Genomic DNA, 24493 nt, shown 5'->3' on the forward strand with positions numbered 1-24493 from the left:
AAGAGTGCTAATCTTTACCTTCCATGTGGTCCATTTGTTAAGCACAATTTTTTTTTCATTGCATAATATGTATCGATCCATTAATTCGGGAAGTGTTTGTTATTTGTACAGAAAAGTATCCAAAAATACATTGCATATTTTGTATTGTATCCGAGAGCATTGGAATACTGACAGAAGGACGGATATCGCAGACCTTCTCTTATAATTCTACGGCTTAATAGGATCCCACTTAAATTAAACGCGCCAATGCAGCCCAAAAATTTTACTTAAACATTATTTAAAATACCTCATAAAATTACCATAATTTTTAAAATTTAGTAACGGCTTCGGATATTAAAATTACCATAATCATAATATACCTATAGATAATTATGCAAAGCGTAGACTCTACGAGCGCGGGATTCTCAGTGTCATTATAAAAATGGCGACTCACTTAAATGTTGCCAACGCGAAACTTTAATTTTCATCCGCCCCTGCTAATTTTTTTCATATTCCAATCACAGCCGAGTGGAAACGAGTTTTAATTATTAAACTGATTTAAATTTTTAAATACGAAATTGTCTTTATGCTTCACGTAACGGAGAATATTTTACGGGATATTTTTTTAAAGTTACAGTAAAATTATTATGAGATTTGAACTTCATGTTCGACTGATTCAATATCATATTTTAAATTAATTTGTTGAATTTTAATTTTTTATTACATAATAAAGTAGTTAATAACGTTAAATGAAAATCATCAGCCGAAAGACGTCCACTGCTGGACAATTGCCTCCCCCATAGATTTCCACGACGATCGGTCCTGCGCTGCCCTCATCCAACGTATTCTGGCGATCTTGACCAGATCGTCGGTACATCTTGTGGGGGGCCTACCACTCCGTCTTTAGGTACGTGGTCGCCATTCGAGGACTTTACTTATACGTTATCTAGCCGTTTACAGAGCTCTGGGTCCTCAACAATTCGACAAGCTCTGCGTTGGATTCGCTCTAATTACTGTTTACACCACACATCACTTTGCTCGGATAGTTGAGTCTCTTGAATTAGAAAAAATTCTTTATCTCGTGCACTTTTTGAAGTATTTTCTGGTGCCTATTCCAGAAAAAAATTATAGGTATAATAAATATTCGGGATCTGTTGGTTATAATATTGTACATTTTCTACGTCTCGTTTCTTTTATTAGAACAATATCTGCTTAGTATTATGTAATAATATAAGCAATGAAGCAACTATTAACTACCATAACAACTTGAGTTATAAGCCGGTCGAAGTGCGGGCGTCCTATTCTGTTTTATAAAACTTATAGCTGTCACGACGCGTCCCTAAGCTTTTCCTTTCCCGTGGGAATTTCCTAAACACAGCTTTCTTCGTTCCATAATATATTCTGCTATATATATTAGCAATGGGAGGCTCCTTTGCACAAGATGCCGGCTAGATTATGGGAACCACAACGGCGATTATTTCTGCTGTGAAGCAGTAATGTGTAAACATTACTTATTTTTGGGTTTTTCTATAATTCGGAGCGTCACTGCATTGTTATGGGCAGGGCGTATAAATAAACATCAGCTGAACGTCCTGCTCGTCTCGTCCCTTATTATCATAAAAGAAAATCTTAGTGTAGGTTTAAACTGTTTTAAATTATTTGAAATTACCAACCTACTTTTATTATAAAGATCCAAATGTCTGGGAAATCTTTGGATCTACAGAACTGATTTAAGTTTAGTTCTGCTACAAATAGAAAGTAACTGTATCGATGTATTGGAGTTCGCTGGCATACCTGAAGTGGTGCTTTAGTTTCCAGGCTGATGACGTCGACGTCCGGCGGCATGGGCCACGTCAACAACATGGGAGGGCTCGCGGCGTGTGCGGGGCCCGACGCCAAGCCCATGCAGTTCCCTCTGGCGCAGAGGAGGAAGAGACGAGTGCTCTTCACCCAGGCGCAGGTATACCGACTTCCTTCATTATATATATTATTGATGATGTTATGTATGTACATAGGCACATAAGTAAATTTCCTAGAAACTGTCACAGCCCTAATGTTAACATCAGGAACATAAAGTTATGGAATAATGCCTACTACTCGGCTGTTTTTACAACACCCCAGAAAATGTTCATAACAAATGTATTACGAAATTCAAAAGAATTGTTAAAAAATGTTTGTGTGGTAAAGGTTACTAACATAATTTGACTATCTTAATGATATCGCAGATTGCAATGGAGCGACTTGAGGCTCCTATCGTTTGTCGAGGAGTCATACTGAAGCATTTCGAAAAACGTCGTGGTGAAGCATGACGACCTCAGTCGATTTCGGGCCTAATTTCGATATTAGGAAGTTCTATTTACCTTTGAACTTATAATGATATGAAGGCGGACAGTTATAGGTTAAATAAAAAAAAAATATATTTACGATATTAATTTGTAACCATATTTTCATAAAATAAAGAGTTTTTTGCGCCCGTTCTTCTCAGGTTTGAGACATACCTTTTCGAATGAGTGGTAGTTTTTAACTTTCAATGAGTGATATTGCCGATAGATTAATTGAGTGAATGGTGATAACTTCAGACGATACCATGGAGTTAGTCGAAACCCTTATATAACTACCCAACAAACATTTTGGTGATAAGTGTAACCTTTTTTAATGCTTACGGTTTTATAAAAGGTATATATGAGGTCCGATAAAATCAATAAATTCTACTGCGGTGCTTATAATAAAATATTAAAGCTTCGAGTGGAGTAACAGCAATAAAGACAAACTTATAACTTAAGACGATTGCATGGAGTTAGTCGAATCTCTTATATAACTAACCTTTATAGCTTCAAGTAGTATTAATCACTAAAGGAAGTTGTACGGTGACTACTAACTCTTATGTACGCCTGATGCCATTGAACAGAGTTAATTAAATGCCTCGTAATACTATACGGGTTACTCTTATAGCTGAAGGAACAGTAAAACGCCAAATGTTGTGTCAGGTGTTAACTTAAACAGAGTTTGTTAAATACCTTGTAACACCATAAGGGTTACTATTATAGGTTTAGAAAGAGTAAAACACTAACTTTACTTAACCTTATGTTCTAATATAGAGTTAGTTAAATACTTTGTACTACCTAAGGAGTTCTTTGCAGCTCTAAGACGTAACAAGAATGCTATTAGGGTATTTAATGTGTCAATTATACAGCTGTAAGAGCTGAATGATGCTAGAGTAAGATTCAACATTAAAATCATTACGGGTTATATAATGGGATTAATCAGTCAACTTCAGGTAATACAGTGATATTTATAATTAATTTTGTATAGCGGCAAGCACTACTTGTCAATTATATAACTATTAACTATCTCTCTAAGTTGGGTTACAGAATTAAAATCACTTATACACACACATAATACCGTCAGGCTATCGGTGTAGGAACACAAGTAAACACTACATATTATAAAACAAAGTCCTTCGCTGCGTCTGTCTGTCTGTCTGTTCGTGATAAACTCAAAAACGACTGCACCGATATTCATACTGTTTACACCAATGGATAGCGATGTTCTCGAGGAAGGTTTTAGTACGTAGGTACTTTGTTAAAATTTACCGCGATGGCAAGCGCCCTGACGAAATGACTTTGGTGTCTTGGGCACGGAGAAAGGTGCTGGTGTGGGACGCGACTGGCTCCTTCCCATGTCTAAGTTACGTCAGTTGGTGCTGCTTCACCTGCCGAAGAAGCAAGCGCAAATATGTCGATCCCAATGAGTTTTACATCTTTGTTCCGTTTGTTGTCGAGACACTTGGCCCGTGGGGCTACAGAAGATTCCGGGATAGCATACGTCTATCTCTTAAGTATGACATACTATCCATTTTAATTATCAATTATAAAGCGGTAATGTAAAATCTGTTAACACAAATCATTTTATTATCTTCTATATAATATTATAAAATCATTATTGTTTCATTTAAATTTTGTTGACATATTTCCGATGGCTTTAGACTACATTATTCCCGAATACGTACATCACTTTTTTTTCTATTTACAGAACAGCGTCTGTCGGGTCAGCTAGTATTATATATTTATTTTCAAGTAGCTACTGTTAAGGCATTACAGTTACACGTGTTATTAAAAAAAAAGTGTGTGTATGTGTACTTATGTATGCACGCAAGAAGTTATTTATACTTCTTTGACCAAACAAAGCAAAAATCCTTAAAATTATTTATTCCTCGTGCTATTCCACGTTTGTAGAAAGAACAATATTGTAAAAATCTTGCAACGATTGCTTTGACAATTGTTTATTAAATAACGAATACGGCTGTACGGGCTTGAACCCTTGAAACTAATAATGGACGAAGACACAAAAAAAATAACTAATGTCGAAACGTCAGAAAATTTTAGGAACCAACTTCACCCTGTTACTTTTGTGTTAAAGTGATGCGCGCGCATCTTAAAATTTCACTCTCATCATTTTTTCATAACGTGCCTAAAGAAGTACCTATTAAAAAACGAATTCCCGACGGAGCTTCGATGAAACTATGTCATTCGATAATTTGCAAAGCCTAGTATTCTCACAGAAGTCTCACAGTTTGTTGCCTTCATTTGTAGGCTCTTCGACCGTCCTTCCATCTGTGTGTCAACGGGGTGAGGAATCTTACATCGCTATAGTTACACTGAAATGTTTTATGATATAGATATCTATATATTTATTATGGACTATCGCTATAAATACAAATAGGTATTTTTTTCATTTCCTTCAGGAAACATAATATTATAGTTATTACGAGTATAATGTTGCCCGACTTGCATTACAATCTAGCCTTAACTTAAACTAATAAGTAATTCTACTTTTACTTAAACTAAGAATGCGTCCATTAACACATTTTTTAATGTCTATTAAGGGAAGAAGTCTTTTATATTATCACTATTTTTTATATTGTTTTACACAAATTAATTAGCACTACACTAGCTCAAAAGGTTTTGTTCGTTTTAGTCTTCTTAATATATCAGTATTGTCAAGGAGCTGGATTGTCTTGACATTCACGTGATGGTGAAGTCGATGTTGATGAGTTTCAGCGTATTTTTGGATAACTTTGTCAACGAACTTAATGGTAAGGTATTGATGATAAATTCCGAAATGACTGCCATGCAGAAATAAATTGTTTGATTCACAAAAGTATTCATTAATTAAAAATGTTATATCTTGAATTATGGAAAAGATTCCTTCGTATGTGTTATATTAAATACTTACTAATGACGACTTCCATTGAAAACTAAAGTGTAACAAATTCTTAATTAGGAAAGTTAATGTTCATTTAGGCTAATAAATGGCAAACTATAAAAATAAAGTGCCCATGTTAAAAAACAACTATTTAATTCTTTTAATTGTTAAATTTAAATTTTTCATCAAAGCAGCTACATAGATTGCAGCTGTCAACTTCACCGGTCAAGTAGGTATACGACAAAGACGAAATTTGAAGCCAACGCAAAATCGGGATAAAATAAAAAGATTTAATTGCGTTTCGTAATTCGTCACCAGTGTGAAAGGCCCGCTACCTGTCCGGATTGCGTCAACTCGGCTATTTAATTTCCCCACTTCCCCACGAACGCCCCTTCCACAAGCCCCGCCTCTGCGTTATACTATATCTCAATCCATGTAATTAATTCTGTTCCCTGAATTTTGCCCGCTTTCAGTGGGGCGACGAGTGTTGCCACCTACAAAATTCCAGCCTATTTTTTTTGTAACGGCGCGCGTTACAAAGTTTTGGCTATCATAAAGCATTCAAAGTCTGAATAAGTATTTCGAACATCTCATTTACAAATGATAATTTATATTCAACCGGAAAATTGATCTTCTGAATGGAGTTAAAATGAATATGTAGGGAACACAACACTGTTGAACTGATCTCCTAGCTATCTTAAACCTGAAGCATTACCATTTTTATAGACTATAATGTAATTTACAAATTTAATTTGTACCAAAATTTATGATTGGTGTCGGGATTCAAACCCGCGCCTCTCGGGTAACGTCCTAGCTCACTTACCAACGAAGCCAACCGTCCACATGCCGCATAAACCTAAAATCTTGGTATTTTTAGTCAACTCTCAGGTTGTGGCTCCATCTACAGGATCTACTTTACAGTTTATAACCTGCTCCACCCCAACAATTAAGAAGTTGACTCGAGATGTCGCTCTTTGAAATCTAAATAGTTTAATTTGTACCAATTTTTTATTGAATTGATAAAATATAATGTAATATTCCTTCTCCGTCTTAAAGGTTGAAACAATATTTAAATTATTATCTATTGCTTAGGATTTCTTTAGCCTAATTAGCGTACTTAAGGAGAATGTCTTTGAGCTGTGTTTTCAGATCGATATGACATTGAGACCACATCCTTTAAAAAATTATCTCAAAACCGGTGCTGATAATATAAATAGTAAGAGGCGTGGACTACAGTGATCACCCCAAATTAAAAAAAAAAAAACTATAGGTACAGTGAGTCATACATCTTTGCGCCGTTTGGTGTCGAGACACTTGGCCCGTGGGGCCCAGAGGCGCGGAGAATGTTCAAAGTATTATCTTCTCGCCTCAATAAGGCTACAAGCTCTGGCAGCTATCTTGGTCAACGGATCAGCCTAGCTATCCAACGCGGAAATGTTTCCAGTATTCTTGATACGCTTTCACATAATGATAGATTTAATTTTATGGAGTCACAGTATTATAAATACTGTTATAAGATTTGTTTTACTAAATTAATAAATAGGTACATACATATTTTAAATTTTGTATTTATATAATGATAGGTAGGTAGGTACTTAGAATGTAGGTTTTAATATTTGTTAAAATAATGAATAGATATTAATTGTGTCAACTGTCCCAGGTATACGAGTTGGAGAGGCGGTTTAAGCAGCAGAAGTACCTTTCAGCGCCGGAAAGAGAGCACCTCGCCTCTCTGATACACCTCACACCCACGCAGGTCAGTCTCCTTTTCATAAAAGGCATAAAATGCACTTATTTCGTTTAGAATTCTTTTTGATATTATTTCCAATATACTAGATACAACTACCGCTACGGAAACAAATGGCGCTATGAAAAGAGAAGTGGCGCAAGAAACTCTCCCAGCATTTTTTTTTGCGCTCTTTTTAATGAAATATACAATATTGTACTGTCATTGCTATTGCTATAAAATAATCATAATCTAGTCCCAGGATCACTTAGATATTCAGCTGTAGGTATAGTAATAGGATTTACAGCAGAGCCATTTCTTAAAAATAAATTTATTTATAGATAATGCCTTAAAAGTGGCTTCTTTATTGTATATGTGTATACATATACCCTTAAAGCTATTATCTAATATCTTTAAATGAGCAATTCTTGTATATATATATTCTGAATCTCGGAAACGGCTCCAACGATTTTAATAAAATTTAGTATACAGGTAGTTTCGGGGGCGAGAATTCGACCGATGCGAGGTTTCAATATTAAAAAATGTAATTTATCCGTGTTTTATATATATATATATATATATATATATATATATATATATATATATATATATATATACACAAGACTATAATAGCTCAGATGGGACATTGGGTGATCTGGAAAGCAGAAGACCCTGGTTCGAATCCAGATGTCCTATAGTATTTTTTTTTCAAGTTTTGTACATTCTTCAAAATCCGAGCAAGGCTCGGTCGTCCAGATATTGTATATTATGAAGCCTGCTAGATTAAGTTACCTTCTAGTGTTATAATAATGAAAATTACTATTAAGAGCAAAAAAGTGACGATTTTTGTGAACGTATATTAAATTTTCATTAATGTTCTGACAATGAACCGTAATAATATTTATTTCTTTAAAATTTTCTTTGAGAGACTTTCTATAACCAAGCTGATATATAACACGAAGAGCTCTCTTTTGCATCTCATACATCTTAGAACTCAAATACATTAAACTTCTACAATTAGTCGGGTTAGCGTCATACCTACTTACAATAATTACCTCAATTTAATCTATTTTGAAATGAGCTACATTTTACATATTACATCTAGATTAATATACATTGATTTGATATACACAATAGCATGCTAGACTGGGTAGGTCCCTGAAAATCAAAATAATCAAATGTATCGTGTTTCTATGTATTGCAGCTGCTGGCATTCGTATATGTGTCGTCGTATAACATTGTTCTATAGCTTTTACTACAGATATAATATATTTTGTATTTTATCTAGCCAGTAGGTAACATTAAAACAATGAAGTTAACATTTTACTTTTATTTTTAGGCGCTATGCCAAAGCGTTAATTTTCTAATATATTAGGTAAAGACAAGATCCATTATTGCAATCATAAATGTTGAAGACCTATACAATCCAGTGGTTAGTGACCCTACCCACTAAGCAAGAGATCCGGGGTCGAATCCCGGTGGGTGCAAAAAAATAATATCGATGTTTGTTTACGAGTAAAATGAAAGTGTTGTCTAAATATAGTCATGCGAAGCATATCATTTGGTTTTTTTTTAATGAAAATAAGGGACGAGACGAGCAGGACGTTCAGCTGATGGTAATTGACACGCCCTACCCATTACAATGCAGCGCCGTTCAGGATTCATGAAAATAAACAAAAATTCTGAGCGGCACTACAATTGCGCTCGTCACCTTGAGACATACGATGAAGTCTCATTTGCCCTGTAATTTCACTAGCTACGGCGCCCTTAAAACTGAAACAGTTTACACATTACTGCTTCACGGCAGAAATAGGTGCCGTTGTGGTATCCATAATCTAGCTGGCTTCCTTTGCAAAGGAGCCACTGGTTATTATGTTGATCTATGCTAAGGTAGCCACGGTTAAACCAAGCGTAGGGCAGTATACTTAATAGCAAACTAATAGGTATATACGAAAAATAAAGAAGAATTAGATAATTTGTGTTGTAAGTATAACATAATAGCTAAAAATAAAAATAATCATCAATGAAAGTACAAGTATAGTGTGAGTGTAACTTGTAACAAATTATCCTTGATGTATCCAGTGGGCAGGGTAACAATATTCACCTATAATTACCAAAAAATAGACAAAGATTACTTTTAAAAAGCGGCCAAGTGCGAGTCGGAGTCGCCTATGAAGGGATCCGTGGCAGCAAGTAACATAATATAAGAGTTATATAGAAAGGAAATGATATTAAATTATTGAAATGGAAAAGGCAAAAATCTTTGCTCTAAATCATACAGTGCAAATGAGCTCTCATCATTTATACGTATTAAAAAAAATAATTTACAATCTCGTTCAAACCAATTTTCGGTGGAGGTTTGTATGGTAATGTACATCACATATTTTTTTTAGTTTTATCATTCTCTTTACCCAATTTTACCATTTTGGAAGTGACTCTCGCGCAAACTATTCAGTTTAGAAAAAATGTTGTAGAAACCTCATTTTTGAAGACCTATCTATAGATAGGTATGGGTTTGAAGAAAAAAAATTTTTAAGTTTCAGTTCTAAGTATTCTAACCCCCAAAATTTATTGTTTTTTTTTTATATTTTTGTGTGAAAATCTCAAAGCGGTTCACAGAATACGTCTACTTACCAAGTTACAACAGTATAGTTTTTATTCTTTTGGAAAAAAGTGGCTATGACATACACGGATAGACAGACAGACATGACGAATCTTAAGGGTTCCGTTTTTTGCCATTTGCGTACGGAACCCTAAAAATATGTCAAACAACGCAGAGTAAAGTAGGCGAAAGTGTCGCAAGACTTCAAGTAACAAAGATACGCCAATAAAGTTTGTGTTCACACAATTTGTCATCGGCGAGGGTGTTCCGCGCGAGTGTAACAGACAGACAACATAAATCACACCACAATAGCTTCCGTAGCCCCGGGGCGACATCACCCCGATCCAATTACCGAACACAAAACGCCTATAAACATATAAAATACACGCACCGCCTACAAACGCTTCTGGCAACACGCTGCGTGTCAATGTTGTCGGAATGTTGGTACAACTGAAGACGCGTCCCGAATCATGAGGGCGCGTAACGCCTTGGGCTATTGTTTTTTTAATGCTGGCTTTGTGCTTACACGTGTGAATTGGGATATGTTTGATATTTGATGAATCGGTCCGGTGACTATATAAGTAATGATTTATTTCTTATAATTATCGTCGTTCATGAATGTGTTTTTTTAATGAAAATCAGGGACGAGACGAGCAGGACGTTCAGCTGATGGTAATTGATATGCCCGTATAGATACCCATTACAAAGCATTGCCGCTCAGGATTCTAGAAAAAGCCAAAAATTCTGAGCGGCACTATATTTGCGCTCGTCACAAAAGATGTTAAGTCTCATTTGCCCAGTAATTTCACTAGCTACAGCGCCGTTCAGACCGAAACACAGTAATGTTTACACATTAGTGCTTCACGGCAGAAAAAGTCGCCGTTGTGGTACTCATAATCTAGCCGACTACCTGTCCAAAGGAGCCGAGAACTGGTGTTTCGATTGTATTTGTCAAAAGTTATACTAACATACTATTTCACGCACTTCTACAGCCATAAATACTTTGACCATTACAAGAACAATATAAATGTTTCATTATTGTTTGAATATTCACTGTGTTCGCTCAATTTCGCGCTAATCTATGTTAAATATTCTTGTGATATTAAGGGGTGCTAAAGAGAACCAAAGTGCTGTGATTCGCTTGGTATAATAAAACCTTTTCTGTTTACGACAGAACAGGATCTGACCGTCCACGTAAGGGGGCGATCAAACCAGTAAAATAGTAATTCGAAGAAATCCTGTTCGAAGGCAAAATGTATTTTGGTCTATGTATAGGTATGTACTATGTGGCGTATTTAAAAAGATCACTTGGGGCTTAAAAGAGGTGCAATGGTCATTATTTAACAGGAATCCAAAGATGAATAGGGTAGTAAAATCAAAATAACATCTTAAGCAGTATGCAAATAGAGGTCACCTATTTTTTTTAACTGATGAGATTTTTTTACTATAGAGCAGTATTTTAACAAGTACAATAACCGAGTTTATGCTCAGAGCTCTATAGAGACTTTTATTAGTCAGCAGAGCTTGACGCCGAGTTAACTGCTGCCGAAGTCCACGAAGTTCGCACGACACGCCACAAATTAGGATATCATCCCCACCAGCTGGATGTGTGGCGGACCTCCACAGTGTGTTTTTCAAGGAGTTTTCTTCCACGCACTACAAAGCTGTGGAATAAGCTTCCTTGTGCGGTGTTTCCGGGTCCTTCAAAAAAGCACGTACACCTTACTTAAAAGCCGGCAACGCTCCTGTGATTCCTCTGGTGTTGCAAGATAATGTAGGCGGCGGTGATCACTTAACACTTTTTGATAAAAAATACGTGGACATTATCTGACTTCAAGTATTGTAGCGTGTTAGCTATCCCCCTTGATACTCCATACTCCTTAAAAGGTGACAAGACATAGGTATCAAGAAATGATTCTTAAAAAGCTGGTTAAGCCTCATACCAAACCGTCCTCTATGAACAAGAATTGTGGACGTGAAAAAAGTGGAAGCAAGAATCGCTCGATCTACACAACCGTGGTTGGCAATGAACGTTTCTGACTTCATCAGAGCAGCAGAGTAGCCGTCCTAGTCCCTATTAATCAGCTGGATTAAGATATAAAGTCAGTTTTACATAGTATTATACTATACTCTCTCTTAACTTTTTAAATTTAGCTTTCAAAAGTCATGATTATTTGGAGACCCAAAAACAATCCAGGAGATTGGCAGTAAATAATTTTACCATTGAGAAAGTGCGTGTTTCAATTATTGATAACTGGTCTCAATTTTAATAGGGTCGAATTAAGGTTAATAGTGGTAATGTTTTAAAGGCTTCATATTTTTTATACAAATATATCGTTGGGCTAAAACCGACAGCCACTACAGATAAAAAAAAATGGATCGGGAAACAGAGTCCGTACTTAACTATACATTATTAGATTCTTATTTTTACGTTACTAGATGAAGGCGCAAATTTTATAAGCTTAAATTAAATAGTGTATCAATAACGTGACTACATAATATATTAAATAAATAAATATTATTCGGCATATACAGCAAATTTTTTTGCTAACTAAACTCCAATCAAATGTTTGTGCAAACCATGAATTATATAAATAATCTAGTTACATCTGAATAATAAACTCGCAAGTCGAGATAAATAAACATTTTTCATTTAGGTCTGACTGAAACCTATAGAAATCAAAGTATACCTAATAATACCTAAAATGTTATGTCATCTATATCAACCACTTGCAAAGACAAGAGTTACACAGCCCAACTCCAAAATATTCTGTTTACTCTTTCTCTATTTTCGATATGTGGTCCGCTGGTAGCTTAAGTTTCTGAAATAGGCATAATCATGCTAGACTTTATTATGAAAGTTTATAAGGAAAATAAAATTATTCTTGATACATCTAACTACTAAACTATTCAGTTTAGAAAATAATGATAATAGAAACATCAATATCAATATTTTTGAAGACCTATACCTACGTAGATATGGGGACTCATATGAGTTTGATGAAAAAAAAAATGAGTTTCAGTTCTATGTAGGTATGTCAAACTAGCAAAATTTATTGTTTTCTTCTCTATTTTTGTATGATAATCATAATGAGGTTCACAGAATACATCTACTTACCAAGTTTCAACAGCAAAGTTTCGAAAAAAAGTGTCTGTGACATACGGACGGACATACAGACAGACATGACGAATCTATAAGGGTTCCATTTTTTGCCATTTGGCTACGGAACCCTAAAAACCAACTACCCATGGACAACCATATGTTCTAAGGTCCTTAATAGCTGCGTCGTGTGGAGTAAAAAGCTTTAATTAATGTACGAGTATAAAATATTTGTATGTTGTTTTGAAGTTATTTATAAGCCACATATTTTTTTACAAAATACGTGCTCTTTGCATTAATTTATTATAACCACTAGAAACTTCAACTCTGCTGGTCATCCTTAATATCAAAACATAAGGATGTTAGCTCGTTAGATACGGAGTCTTGTTTCACGCTCCGCTAACAACATGAAATCGAGGGTTGCTTTGATTCTGAATATTTCCTTGTCTGAAAATTTTCGAGTGGTGTCTTCAAATTAATGAAAGGAATCCTTTGGATCTCATGCGAATGTATGCTGTGTGACGAGGCTATAGACATACCTACTTATACAAATGTGAAGGGGAAAACGAAATAATATAAAGAAAATAATTTTACAATTTTTATTACAAATCAATTTTTAACCACAGTAGATTGATAACAATATAAACCTAGATGCCACTAGCAAAAAAAGACACATTTAAAGAATCAAAAGTAAAAGCTTATTATAAACAAAGTGTGCTTTGTAGAAACAAGGCTCATGTTTGGAGCGCACGGTAGTTGGAACTTGTAGCCATTATATTAATATCTGTCAGTGGCACGCGCCCCGTTTTCCCACATCAGATCGCGACCGAAATTCAAATCCTTCATAACAAAGACTCAATAATCTCGGCCGTGTCAATATAAATTTCATAAACGCCGCGTAACCCCAACAAAGCCCGCAAACATCCATGAATAATCTCCATTTTGAGGGTGTCAACACCATTTACGAGGCATTCGAGTTCGCGCCAAAACAAACGTCAAAATGACGTTGACTGGAGACAATGGCCAGTGCGAGGGTGCGATAATGCAGTGATTTTTATTCTTTTATTGCAATATTAATTAGATCTCTCGATTATTCTTGGCTTTTTAAATTCAAACTGGTAAAATTTTGCATATTGAAACGCTAAATCATAATACAGATATATGTCGTGACAAATTCAAATGTTTTTATTTGATATTGGATTTTGTAATCACTGTCAAAATCTACTCAGCGGAAGAGAATGGCGGCTGCTGTAAGTAACATATGGGACCGTATTTCTATACATACCTAAAGTTGATTTTATAGGTAGGATCTGATATAGTTTCTACGTTTTAAAGTAAAACTTTAACGGCCTTACAAATAAACTTGATATAAAGTTATAACTAAGCATGAACAAAGAACATGCAAAATGTTTACAATATCGTTGACATCACTGTCAATACAATGATAATTCTGAAATTTTCCGAATGACAAGCAGCCCTGTAAATAAACGAGGGAAACATTATACATCCGAATAAACCAATCGTAAGCAAAATGTCTATTTGTAAACATTTTGCATATTCTTGGTTTATGCTTAGTTATAACTTTAAGCCAATTTTATTTGTAAGGCCGTAAAATTATACGTACTGTATTAATTGAACCTGATTCCTGCCGCCGAATTTCACTTTCACACGACACGCCACAAGTTACGATATCATCCCCACCATCTGGATGTGTGGCGGTCCTCCACAGTGCGGTTTTCAAGGAGCTTTCTTCCTCGTACCACGAAGCTGTGGAATGAGTTTCCTTGTGCGGTGTTTCCGGGACGATACGACATGGGTACCTTCAAGAAAAGCGCGTCCACCTTCCTTAAAGGCCGGCAACGCTCTTGTGATTCCTTGGTGTTGCAGGAGAGTGTGGGCGGCGGTGATCACTTAACACCAGGTGACCCGTACGCTCATTTGTCCTCCTATTCCATAAAAAAAAAATATATACGTACTTTCCTTACTTACCACTTCCAAGCTTTAGAGACCCATTTATTTTGCTCAAGATTATAAAGGTAGCTGAAACTTTAATAACAAACTGTATGCGGTAGTTTTTGTGATGTACCTACTTAAATCTATAAATAATTGTTATTGCCTTATATTTTAATATACTTCTTTTAATTCCAAACATTTTACTATACGCATGGGGTGTTCAGTAGGTATAGCATCGGGCACTTTAGCATAATTTAGCCCATCGCCAGCGGTCATCCATACACTCGACCCTCCGGAGCTGTCATCCACAGATTAGTTCTGATCACTTTGCATTACAAAACGGCCTCCTTACATTACGGGAATCAGTATTACTGTTATAATTACTATCAGTGATTCTATTCAGTTTTATCGCCAGTATTTGTCAAATAATAATAATATTGACACACTTTAACACAAATTATTTTGCCCCACAGTAGGCATAGCTTGTAGGTACTACAAGACAACGATATATTTAATGCAATATACTTACTTAAACAAACATAAATACATATAAACATCCATGACTCGGAAACAAACATCCATATTCTTCATATAAATGATTGTACCTACCGGGATTCGAACCTTAATTAATTGCGGACTGTGGCAATTTTTCTAAGAATAACTGAATAATAACTGAAAACCTAGAAAGTTTGAGCGGGCAATTTTTTTTATGAAAATAAGGGACGAGACGAGCCGTATGTTCAGCTGATAGTAAGTGCCCTGCCCATTACAACGCAGTGCCGCTCAGGATTCTTGAAAGACCCAAAAGATCTGAGCGGCACCACAATTGCGCTCATAAGATGTTAAGTCTCATTTGCCCAGTAATAATTAATAATACATTACTGCTTCACAGCAGAGATAGGCGCCGTTGTGGTACGCATAATTTAGCCGGCATCCTGTGCAACGGAGCCTCCCACTGGCTTCTACATACTTGTCCACACCAACTCAAGTCTGACATAGTGCGTGAAGTACCTAAGTATTTTGCCGTTTTCTATTGATCACACAACTTGCTGGAGACCTACTCTCTAGAAGACCGCGAGACTTGCATTTATATAAATATTAATGGACCATTATTTCTATACATACCCATCATATCATGCAAGTTCGTTATAACTTTATTGATTCGCAGCTTTTAGAACGTTATAAATTATGTGTTACGAAATTTAAAAGAATGGTTAAGAAACGTTTGTGTGGGAAGGGATACTATAGCATAAACGATTTTCTTAACGATACCACAGACTGGGAATGAAGCGAACACCCATATATATATAAATTTTTATTGTATGATATTACATTGTAATCCATATTTTTACATAAAAAAACCCGCTGAGTTTCTTACGCCCGTTCTTCTTACGTCTGAGGCTTTATTTTGAATGGGTGGTAATGTTTGACGTTCAATAAGTGATTTTGAATCCTATTTTCTATAAAAATATTTGAATTTGAATATAAGCTGTAACACTGGGAGATTTACAAATTTTAGCTGAACATCCTTGATTATGAATATGTAAAAAAATCACAGAAGAGGGATACATGGAGTATGCTGGAGGAGGCCTATACCCAGAGTGGGGTTGCAATAACTTAACTTTTATATTATACGCGTAGTGTTAAGATAATATTATGTATTTGAAGATTGTTGGAATCAATTAGAGGCTTTTTATTATTATCCTAGATAATGTCAATAATTATCTTAAAACGAGTTCATTTCGTAAGCCCACTGACGTAATATAGTTCGCATTTCGCCACGATACCGCCAACTCGGCGCAGACCGCGTATTGACGTTTGCAGTGCAAACACGGGCCAACGTTCCTGTTATTTAACTTAAGTAAATTTCGATGTTCCTCCCTCCTTGCCCCCCCTTTGTTGACTACCGCACTCCCGGGACTCTGTTTTGATTTTCTTTTAAGATAATTGTCAGCTTTACGGATTGAATTTGCTATGAGATTGACTGGCGTGCCGCAACTAAGGTAAACGATTACACAGTTCAAATCAAAAGTTAATTGACGTTCTAATAATACTCAGATATTCTTAGCTATCCCTTCCGTACTCCGCGGAATTTTATCCCACTCAGTCTCTGTCATCATTCCGTAAAACCCAGATTACTTAAGTAATCTACAGCTTGCCTGAGGACATCCGAGTTGAAACCAGTAAAACATAATTTAAAACTAAACTTAAGAAATATTTATTGTCAACACTGCCTTAAAATTAGATTTTTTTATTATATTTCTATCAATATTTGTTAATTACACTTGTGTTTTAATGTTCTTATAAGCATTAATGTATTACAAGCGACTTGGCCCCGCAGACAAACTTTCCAAACAGTTTTGCGGGAAAAATATAACTTTACAGATTACTTTTCTGCTTGGTAATACTGTTCTCTACTTCCGATAGGTAATGCCTGTCATAGCATATTTGATGATGAACATGATTTCATAGTCACAAGTTGCCATTTTATGCCAATTTCACATACATGAGTCTACAGTTTACAGACACTTTATAATAAACAGCATTATTTTATTTATTGTTCATGGCGTTTGAGCTCAGTGCTTTAGAGAAATCGAATTAATAAATTTCGCAATCATTTCAAGTGCGGATCTGTAATAGTCAATTTATAAACGAAATATTCACCGTTATACGTAAAACACCTTAGGTATATATTTACATTTTACTCACAAATAAAAGTGTACTTATAATAAAAAGTGTGTAAAGAGGAATCAACGGTCCTTTGTTAGGCATCTAAATGTTCTGAAATATTTATTGCGTTAGATGACCTAAGCGTTTAAAGTAGGTGGGTATATCAACCGTATTATTTTTATTTTATTTTATTTAATTAGATTCACCATTACAATATTTACATTTATAATTATACTGGGTCTTACATACAAGGGTCTTATTACTAAATACATTACCTTTTAAGGTGAATACCGCATGCTATATTATGTGTGAAATAGTTACATAAATGAAAATAAGTATAAGTTATAAAACAACCATTCTATGATGTAATTAAATTAGGAAGTTAACAAAATCCACCAAACAAGTCAAGATAAATGTATTAAACAAACCAAGAATACTTATTAATTATTTATTTACAATATATTTTTTAAAATTTTTGCGAAACCTTGGCAACGAATCACTGAATGGGTCTAAGCATTTATAATCGTTTATAATTTTGCATAATCGCGATACAGGTGAATTGATCCCCAAAATAGTTCTGCGAGGTTTTTCAAATAAGTTCACAGGTTTACGTGGGCATCTAGGCACTCTTAAATTAAACATAGACACAAGAAAGGAGTTGTCATAAATGTTGTTAATACTTTTGTATAAGAAAAGTAAAGTATTATTTTATAATTAACCTAACAACAAAAGGTTCAATGACCGTAATATTTACAATTCATATAGTGGGTACGCGGTATTACCACTACTAGACTTAATATATCATGTTCTATAATTCGATTTAAATAAATCGGCATACAAATCGTGAGTGTAAGATGTAGCTTGTCATGCACACTTAACTGATCTAATATGCCTGGTCTGTTTTTATCGGTTGTCTAACAGCAAGAGACTCTATCTAGACGTATAAATTATCTAAGTGCTCAAGTATTTTGTTCTTTAATATCAATGCATATCCCCCAATAGAGACAAAGCAATCTCTTGTGATTGTCAGAACACTAACGATCTTAAATCAAAAGGCCAAGGGTCGCGTCACGCGTGCAATAATCTTGTACGGCCACGCACCAGACGACAATTCATTGTTTCAACTTATTTTTGATTCGCCATTATTCCATTGCCTCTATTAAGCCCGCATGCTTAACATCCGGCTGACAATGTTCGTGACCATAGACAATAGGAGGGTATCTTGATAGGAGGTCTTTATTCTAATAACCGCTTTTTTAATAATAAAAATATTTTGTTACGGAGATTAGATGACAATAACTTCAATGGCATTATAGTAGAAAATATAATATATATTTTGTCTAATGTTGATATTGTTAGGTGAATATTAATTAATTGTATTACAGAAGTAAGTAACTTGATTTATTACCAGTTGGAGGCTCCTTTGTACAGGATGCCGGCTAGATTATGGGTACCACAACGGCGCCTATTTATTGCTGCTGCTACTGCAGCAGAAGCTGTGAAGCAGTAATGTGTCAGCATTATTGTGTTTTGGTGTGAAGGGCGCCGTAGCTAGTGTAATTACTGGGCAAATGACACTTAACATTTTATGTCTCAAGGTGACGAGCGCAATCGTAGTGCCACTCAGAATTTTTGGGTTTTCAAGAATCCTGAGTGGCACTTCATCGTTATGGGCAGGGCATATCAATTCCCATCAGTCGAACATCCTACTCGTCTCGTCCCTTATTTTTAAATAAATAAAAGTTACTTGATATTAACTGGCTAGGATTCCTACAACCCTTGATACGATGTTATAACCTCTTTGTAGATGACCGCCTTCCGTTGTGTGTAAGCCTTTGGGATTATACCTCAATTATTTCAATTATTCACCGAATATTGTAAGTATTGTTGTACAACAAAACCACATACTTCATATTAAGATTGCAGGTAAACAATTATTTATACGCAAACTAATATTTACATTGAAGCTTCGTAACCGGCAACAAAAGCCTTTCCGAGAGATTATCGCTTAATAGCCCTATAATTTTCCAATAATTCCACTTCACTTTTTTCAAATATCTAATCCTCGTGAGATTTCAATACGCTTCCTGTCAAAAGCCGCCCACAACCAAGCCTATGCAATAAAAAGTAGAAATTGTTTGTGGTATCATGGTTTATATTATATTGAACGCAGCCGATCAATCAGTGCAAGCAACATGTCAAAACGAATTAACGGAATGAAGTTTCGTATTCGAATTTTGAATGAATACGATTCTATGTGATTATTGTTATTGAATGGCTTAGTAACATACACGAATAAATATCATAAACCTTGTTTCAATTTAATGACAAAGAATATTTAATTTTTCTTGAGCTCAATAATACCTGTATTGTCATTCTATACCTACCTACGTGTAAGTAGGCACAGATTCTAGTTTTTCTTTAAAAAAATATTAATAAAATTCATTTATAAGCATATTCTCAATTCAATAGCTGCTAATAATTACATTCTTAAGATTTATATATTTTTTTTAACCAAAACTTACGTAACCTCATGCAAATTACCAATTTTTTTTTACATAGATTAATCATTTTTTTTAATGTTCTAATATTTAAATGTTCAATCCTCGTAATAGACTCCTCAGAGAATGCAAAAATAAAATTGTTTCGTCTCAACAGTGAACTGGCGGCCAAGTTCCATTGAACAGAGCCCTATTGAGACAGGATTAGCTGACACACCTGACCGTGGTTCAGGTATAGCATTGTATATTTGCGCCAATATTTGTGTAGGCTAACCGCTTTTCATTCTTCGTGTGATTAGCGAATTAGGTGCCTGTATTTGATATGTTCAATAACTGTGTAGAAGATGCATTACCTTGATGCATTGAACATTAAAATATTCGGCCCATATTTTCGCCCAGTGCCTGCAACAGAAATTGTGAGAAGCTTCATAATGACGTGTATTATTCTCAAAAAACAAAAACAAATCAGTTAAATACGGCTTGAAGGACCAAAATATGGAAGGTATTGTAAAACACTCTTATGGCCCTTGAAATTCTTGTTTTGATTATTGAAGTTATTTTCAAATGATAAATTGTTTTTAGTTTTGCTATTGGCCTAAAATTAATCATTATTAATTATACGAGCTGCAATGGCTATTTATTTGGCTGATTAGATAAGGTGACACTTGACAGTTTAGCTAGGTGCTCCTTCATAGCACTACTCAGCGTTCGTTAGTATATATTCGTATTTATGATTCAAATTTACAATAAAATACCAGAAAGGATACTAGGCATCACTGAGCACAAACTTAATTAATATATTAGAGCTTCTTTGACAAAGAAAGCTTACTATAGTATAGTAGATTATATAGACCATAACCTAATAATAATATTAACGTTCTCACAAAATACAAATCTGCACTCGTTAAATTTAGTATAATGTATAAGAAATCGATATTTTATTGCCATATCGTCCTACTTTTGCCTTTCTTTAATAACTTCCAATTCCGAAAAATGTCGTTTTATTCCTTGCTGTTTCTAATCTGTACTTACAGTCATAGTTGATCGGGCTCATATTCGTGCTGAGAAGCTTATGGGAAATGTCTTTGACCTCAGTGAATAAATAAAATTTGATTTGATTCGTTCTGTCTATGCTAGTACGTGGAATACTTCCAATATTGCTGTCAGATCATGAATCGGTTTTACGGAAGCAAAGACATTGGAGCATATCAAATCTGCAACCAAGTCTTCTGTAATAATACAATTTTATTGCTTAGGGGACAGAATATGAGCTTTAGACAATGTTTGAAAATTTTATATGGTATAAAGGCATAAAAGGCATTTATTTTCTTTAAATTGATTCCTTTAAAATTCTTTTTGATGTCATTTCTAATATACTAGACACTACTACCGCTTCGGAAACAAATGGCGATCTGAGAGAGAAGAAGAGGCGCATGAAACTCTCCCAGCATTTCTTTTTTGCGCTCTTTTTAGTCAAATATACAATATTGTATAACTGTCAATGCTATTGTTATAAAATAATCATAATCTAGTCCCAGGCTGTCCGATTACTTAGATATTCAGCTGTGGAGTAGTAGGATTTACAACAGAGCCAATTTTTTATAAAACATTTAAATTTATTTATAGATAATGCCTGAACAGTGGCTGGGACTTTGTTATAAAATTACATACATTTACCCTTAAAGCTATTATGTATCTAATGGTGGCTATCTGCTTTATCTATTGTCCTTATTTTTTTTCTACCTCAGCCCTTTGTTTAACCGGTGCCTTAACACACACACAGTGTGCTGTAAAAACGAGACTGAATGAATGAACATTGATTCGATTTCTCTCGAACTCGATTTCATTTAATGATTGGAACCTTCTTATACCAGAATAAATACATAACGTAACCAATATGATTATAATACAATATTATTATATATCCACTTACAAACACCTCAATCCAAATGCTTAAACAAAAAACCCCGTTCCAAAACACACAACTACTTAGTGATATTTAAGATACATTATTTTGTAATAGACACAAGTAATAAATGAAAATCATCAATCTACAATTTAGCTACACTCAACATGACTATTGCATAACATTTAGTGGTTACATAAGCTGAGCATGTGGCAACACCCATCCGTACACGATGTTACCAAATCCCGCCCACGTCTCTCCCCTGCTCCTGAAGCATGAATGCCAACATTTACATAGCTATTCACTAAATTAATATTTATCTAACACAAACTGATTAACTGATATGCAACAGTACTTATAATCTCGTTTTTATTAAACAAATATTACGGCCACTGCTGCTCTGGGATGCACTTAAAAGATTTTATGTACCGGAATATTTATTCAATTAATCTTTGATTAACACGATGTGTTATTTCATTAAAATACTTTTAAAATAAAAATGTAATTACAAATGTCAATCAAAAATAATATTGCGTCTTTGGTGTAGTATTTGGTGGTAGTTTTAGTTGCCAAAATGTTGAAGATTATTGGATCCTAGACTTAAGATATATTTATCTATTGAAACTTGGATGTTTTACATGGCTCTTGTCTGGTTTTGCCACCTTAGATTGTATAACATTAGGTATATTAAGTAGACTAAGTTGGTATAAGAATCAAAAGATGGGCTGAGAGTTTCCTATTAGTTCTTCTCTTCATGACATAGGCCCTTTACGAACTGATGTAAGTTCATGACGTTTACCAAGTATTGTTGCCGGGGTGCTCCGTATATTTGATACGGCAAATACGGCGGTAGCTACGCCCCCGATTAAACTTCCTATTTTAAAAAAAACTTGGGCTATCACTACCTTAAAATTAGAGTTCAAGATATAATACAATAGAAATTATCGCTTATTGACTTAGATACAGAAAAGAACTATAAACTACTCCAATAAAAATAATAGGTAATATGATTATAAAAATATAAAGCGTTCTTTTGGGCTTACAAGAAACAAAACTCATTTGCCTCCTGTTTTATATCGAACCTCCCGATAAAAGGTCCAGAAGAATTGACTACGAAGTGGGTTATTTTGTGGTTAATTTTATAACAAAAATAGGCTTGCTCTTCTACTTACATTGTTGAGTTCGAGCATATGCAAGCCACGACCAAGGCTTTAAAAATACAGTTTGTCGTACCGTACCTCAAAGCCTCGCCTAAAATCGGAATACTGGGTCTCACATCTCAAGCGTTTGCCACTGCCGCGGTCATCTGGAGGGCAAAGCCAAACTGGCTTCGAAGAAGCAGGCCGTCATTAATGGAGCATGGCAATTCTTCAAGCCGGCCCACATTCTAACGCTGTACAAAGCGCAGGTCCGGCCACACATGGAATGTTGCTGTCACCTGTGGCCTGGCGCACCCCAGTATCAGCTCGAAACATTTGACCGCGTGCAACGCAGAGCTGCTTGAATTTTCGGGGACCCAGTGCTCTGTCAACGTCTAGATAACTTGGCGTTGCATAGGGACGTCGCGTCGCTTCATTGTGTGTCGTCTACCGCATTCATCATGAGAAGTGTTCCGAAGACCTGTTTGAGCTGATTCCTGCCGCCGAATTCCACCTTCGGACGACACGCCACAAATTAGTATATCATCCCAACCACCTGGATGTGTGGCGCTCCTCCACAGTGCAGGTATCAAGGAACTTTCTTCCACGTACAACCAAGCGGTGGAATGAGCTTCCGTGTGCGGTGTTTCCAGGACGATACGACATGGGTACCTTCAAACAAGCGCGTACACTTTTTTAAAGGGCCGGCAACGCTCTTGTGATTCCTCTGGTATTGCAAGAGAATGTGGGCGACGGTGATCACTTAATATCAGATGACCCGTACGCTCGGTTGTCCTCTCTTCCAGAAAAAAAATATTATACTGATTGTTCCTGATGCGGTTTGAATGCTGATGAATTGATGTATTTTATGGCAAACACATTTAATGGTTGTTTCATTCTGTATCGTTCACATACGTTACTAGATCTAAAAACTGTCGCGGGCGCCCACTAGTTACAAAAATAAATGGAATGACATAATCACCTGTGTAAATAGAATTGACAGACAATTGTCAAAATTGTCACATTCTATCACGCACAAGGCGCACTTACTCAAAAACATAACGTAACAGTATCTCGCTAAGGCACATTTTCCCGCAACGACCACGTTATTTTGATGTGGCGTACAATAAATGAAGGGTATTGATCGGATGTCATCGGTTGTTGATTTAAGTTTGAATACAATGAGGAGTTTAATAACTTCGCTTATTGTTAGTCGGTGACTGACGGCTCACAAATCACAGGCCAGTTGCGATATTCGCTAAATCATTTTATGCTTGTTAAAATTTACCTTGGGAATTATTTGTGTTTAATTCTTAGACAGAGAATAGTATCTACATTACTGCAGCCGCCAGCAAAAGAGGCATTGATGGACTAACGATACACGCACAAATGTGGGCCAAAGCGAAGCCGGGGGACACATACGTAAAACGATCAATGCCTAGTGGCGTGAATAGTATTTTTCTCAAATAATGCGCGGAATTCAAAATATATGGCTCTCACCGCCTTTTGAATTTCAAGTGTTTTAGTAAATTCATCACCACACTTATTGTCTTCACATGAACTTATTTTGTCAAATAACTTTTAAAAATCAATGACGAACTACGGACTACAATAATTTTTCTCGCGTTAAAGTGTTCACATGTTTTTTTTCAATAATCAGCTTTTAATTTGCAAACTAGTTCGAGATTTAAATAAAACCTATGATATGTTAC

General features: G+C 35.4%; 1 protein-coding gene across 1 annotated transcript in view; it reads left to right on the top strand.

The window, feature by feature from the left end:
- The window catches only part of LOC126964804 (thyroid transcription factor 1-like), a 71222-nt gene that overhangs the window by 34253 nt on the left and 12476 nt on the right, over positions 1-24493 (top strand). Inside the window, exons 3-4 of the mRNA XM_050808077.1 lie at positions 1791-1939; positions 6845-6940. Of these exons, the coding sequence (XP_050664034.1) occupies positions 1791-1939; positions 6845-6940 (245 nt within the window). The remainder of the gene's footprint in view (positions 1-1790; positions 1940-6844; positions 6941-24493) is intronic.

This window comes from Leptidea sinapis, chromosome 6 (genome assembly GCF_905404315.1).
Source record: "Leptidea sinapis chromosome 6, ilLepSina1.1, whole genome shotgun sequence".
Lineage (NCBI taxonomy): Eukaryota > Metazoa > Arthropoda > Insecta > Lepidoptera > Pieridae > Leptidea > Leptidea sinapis.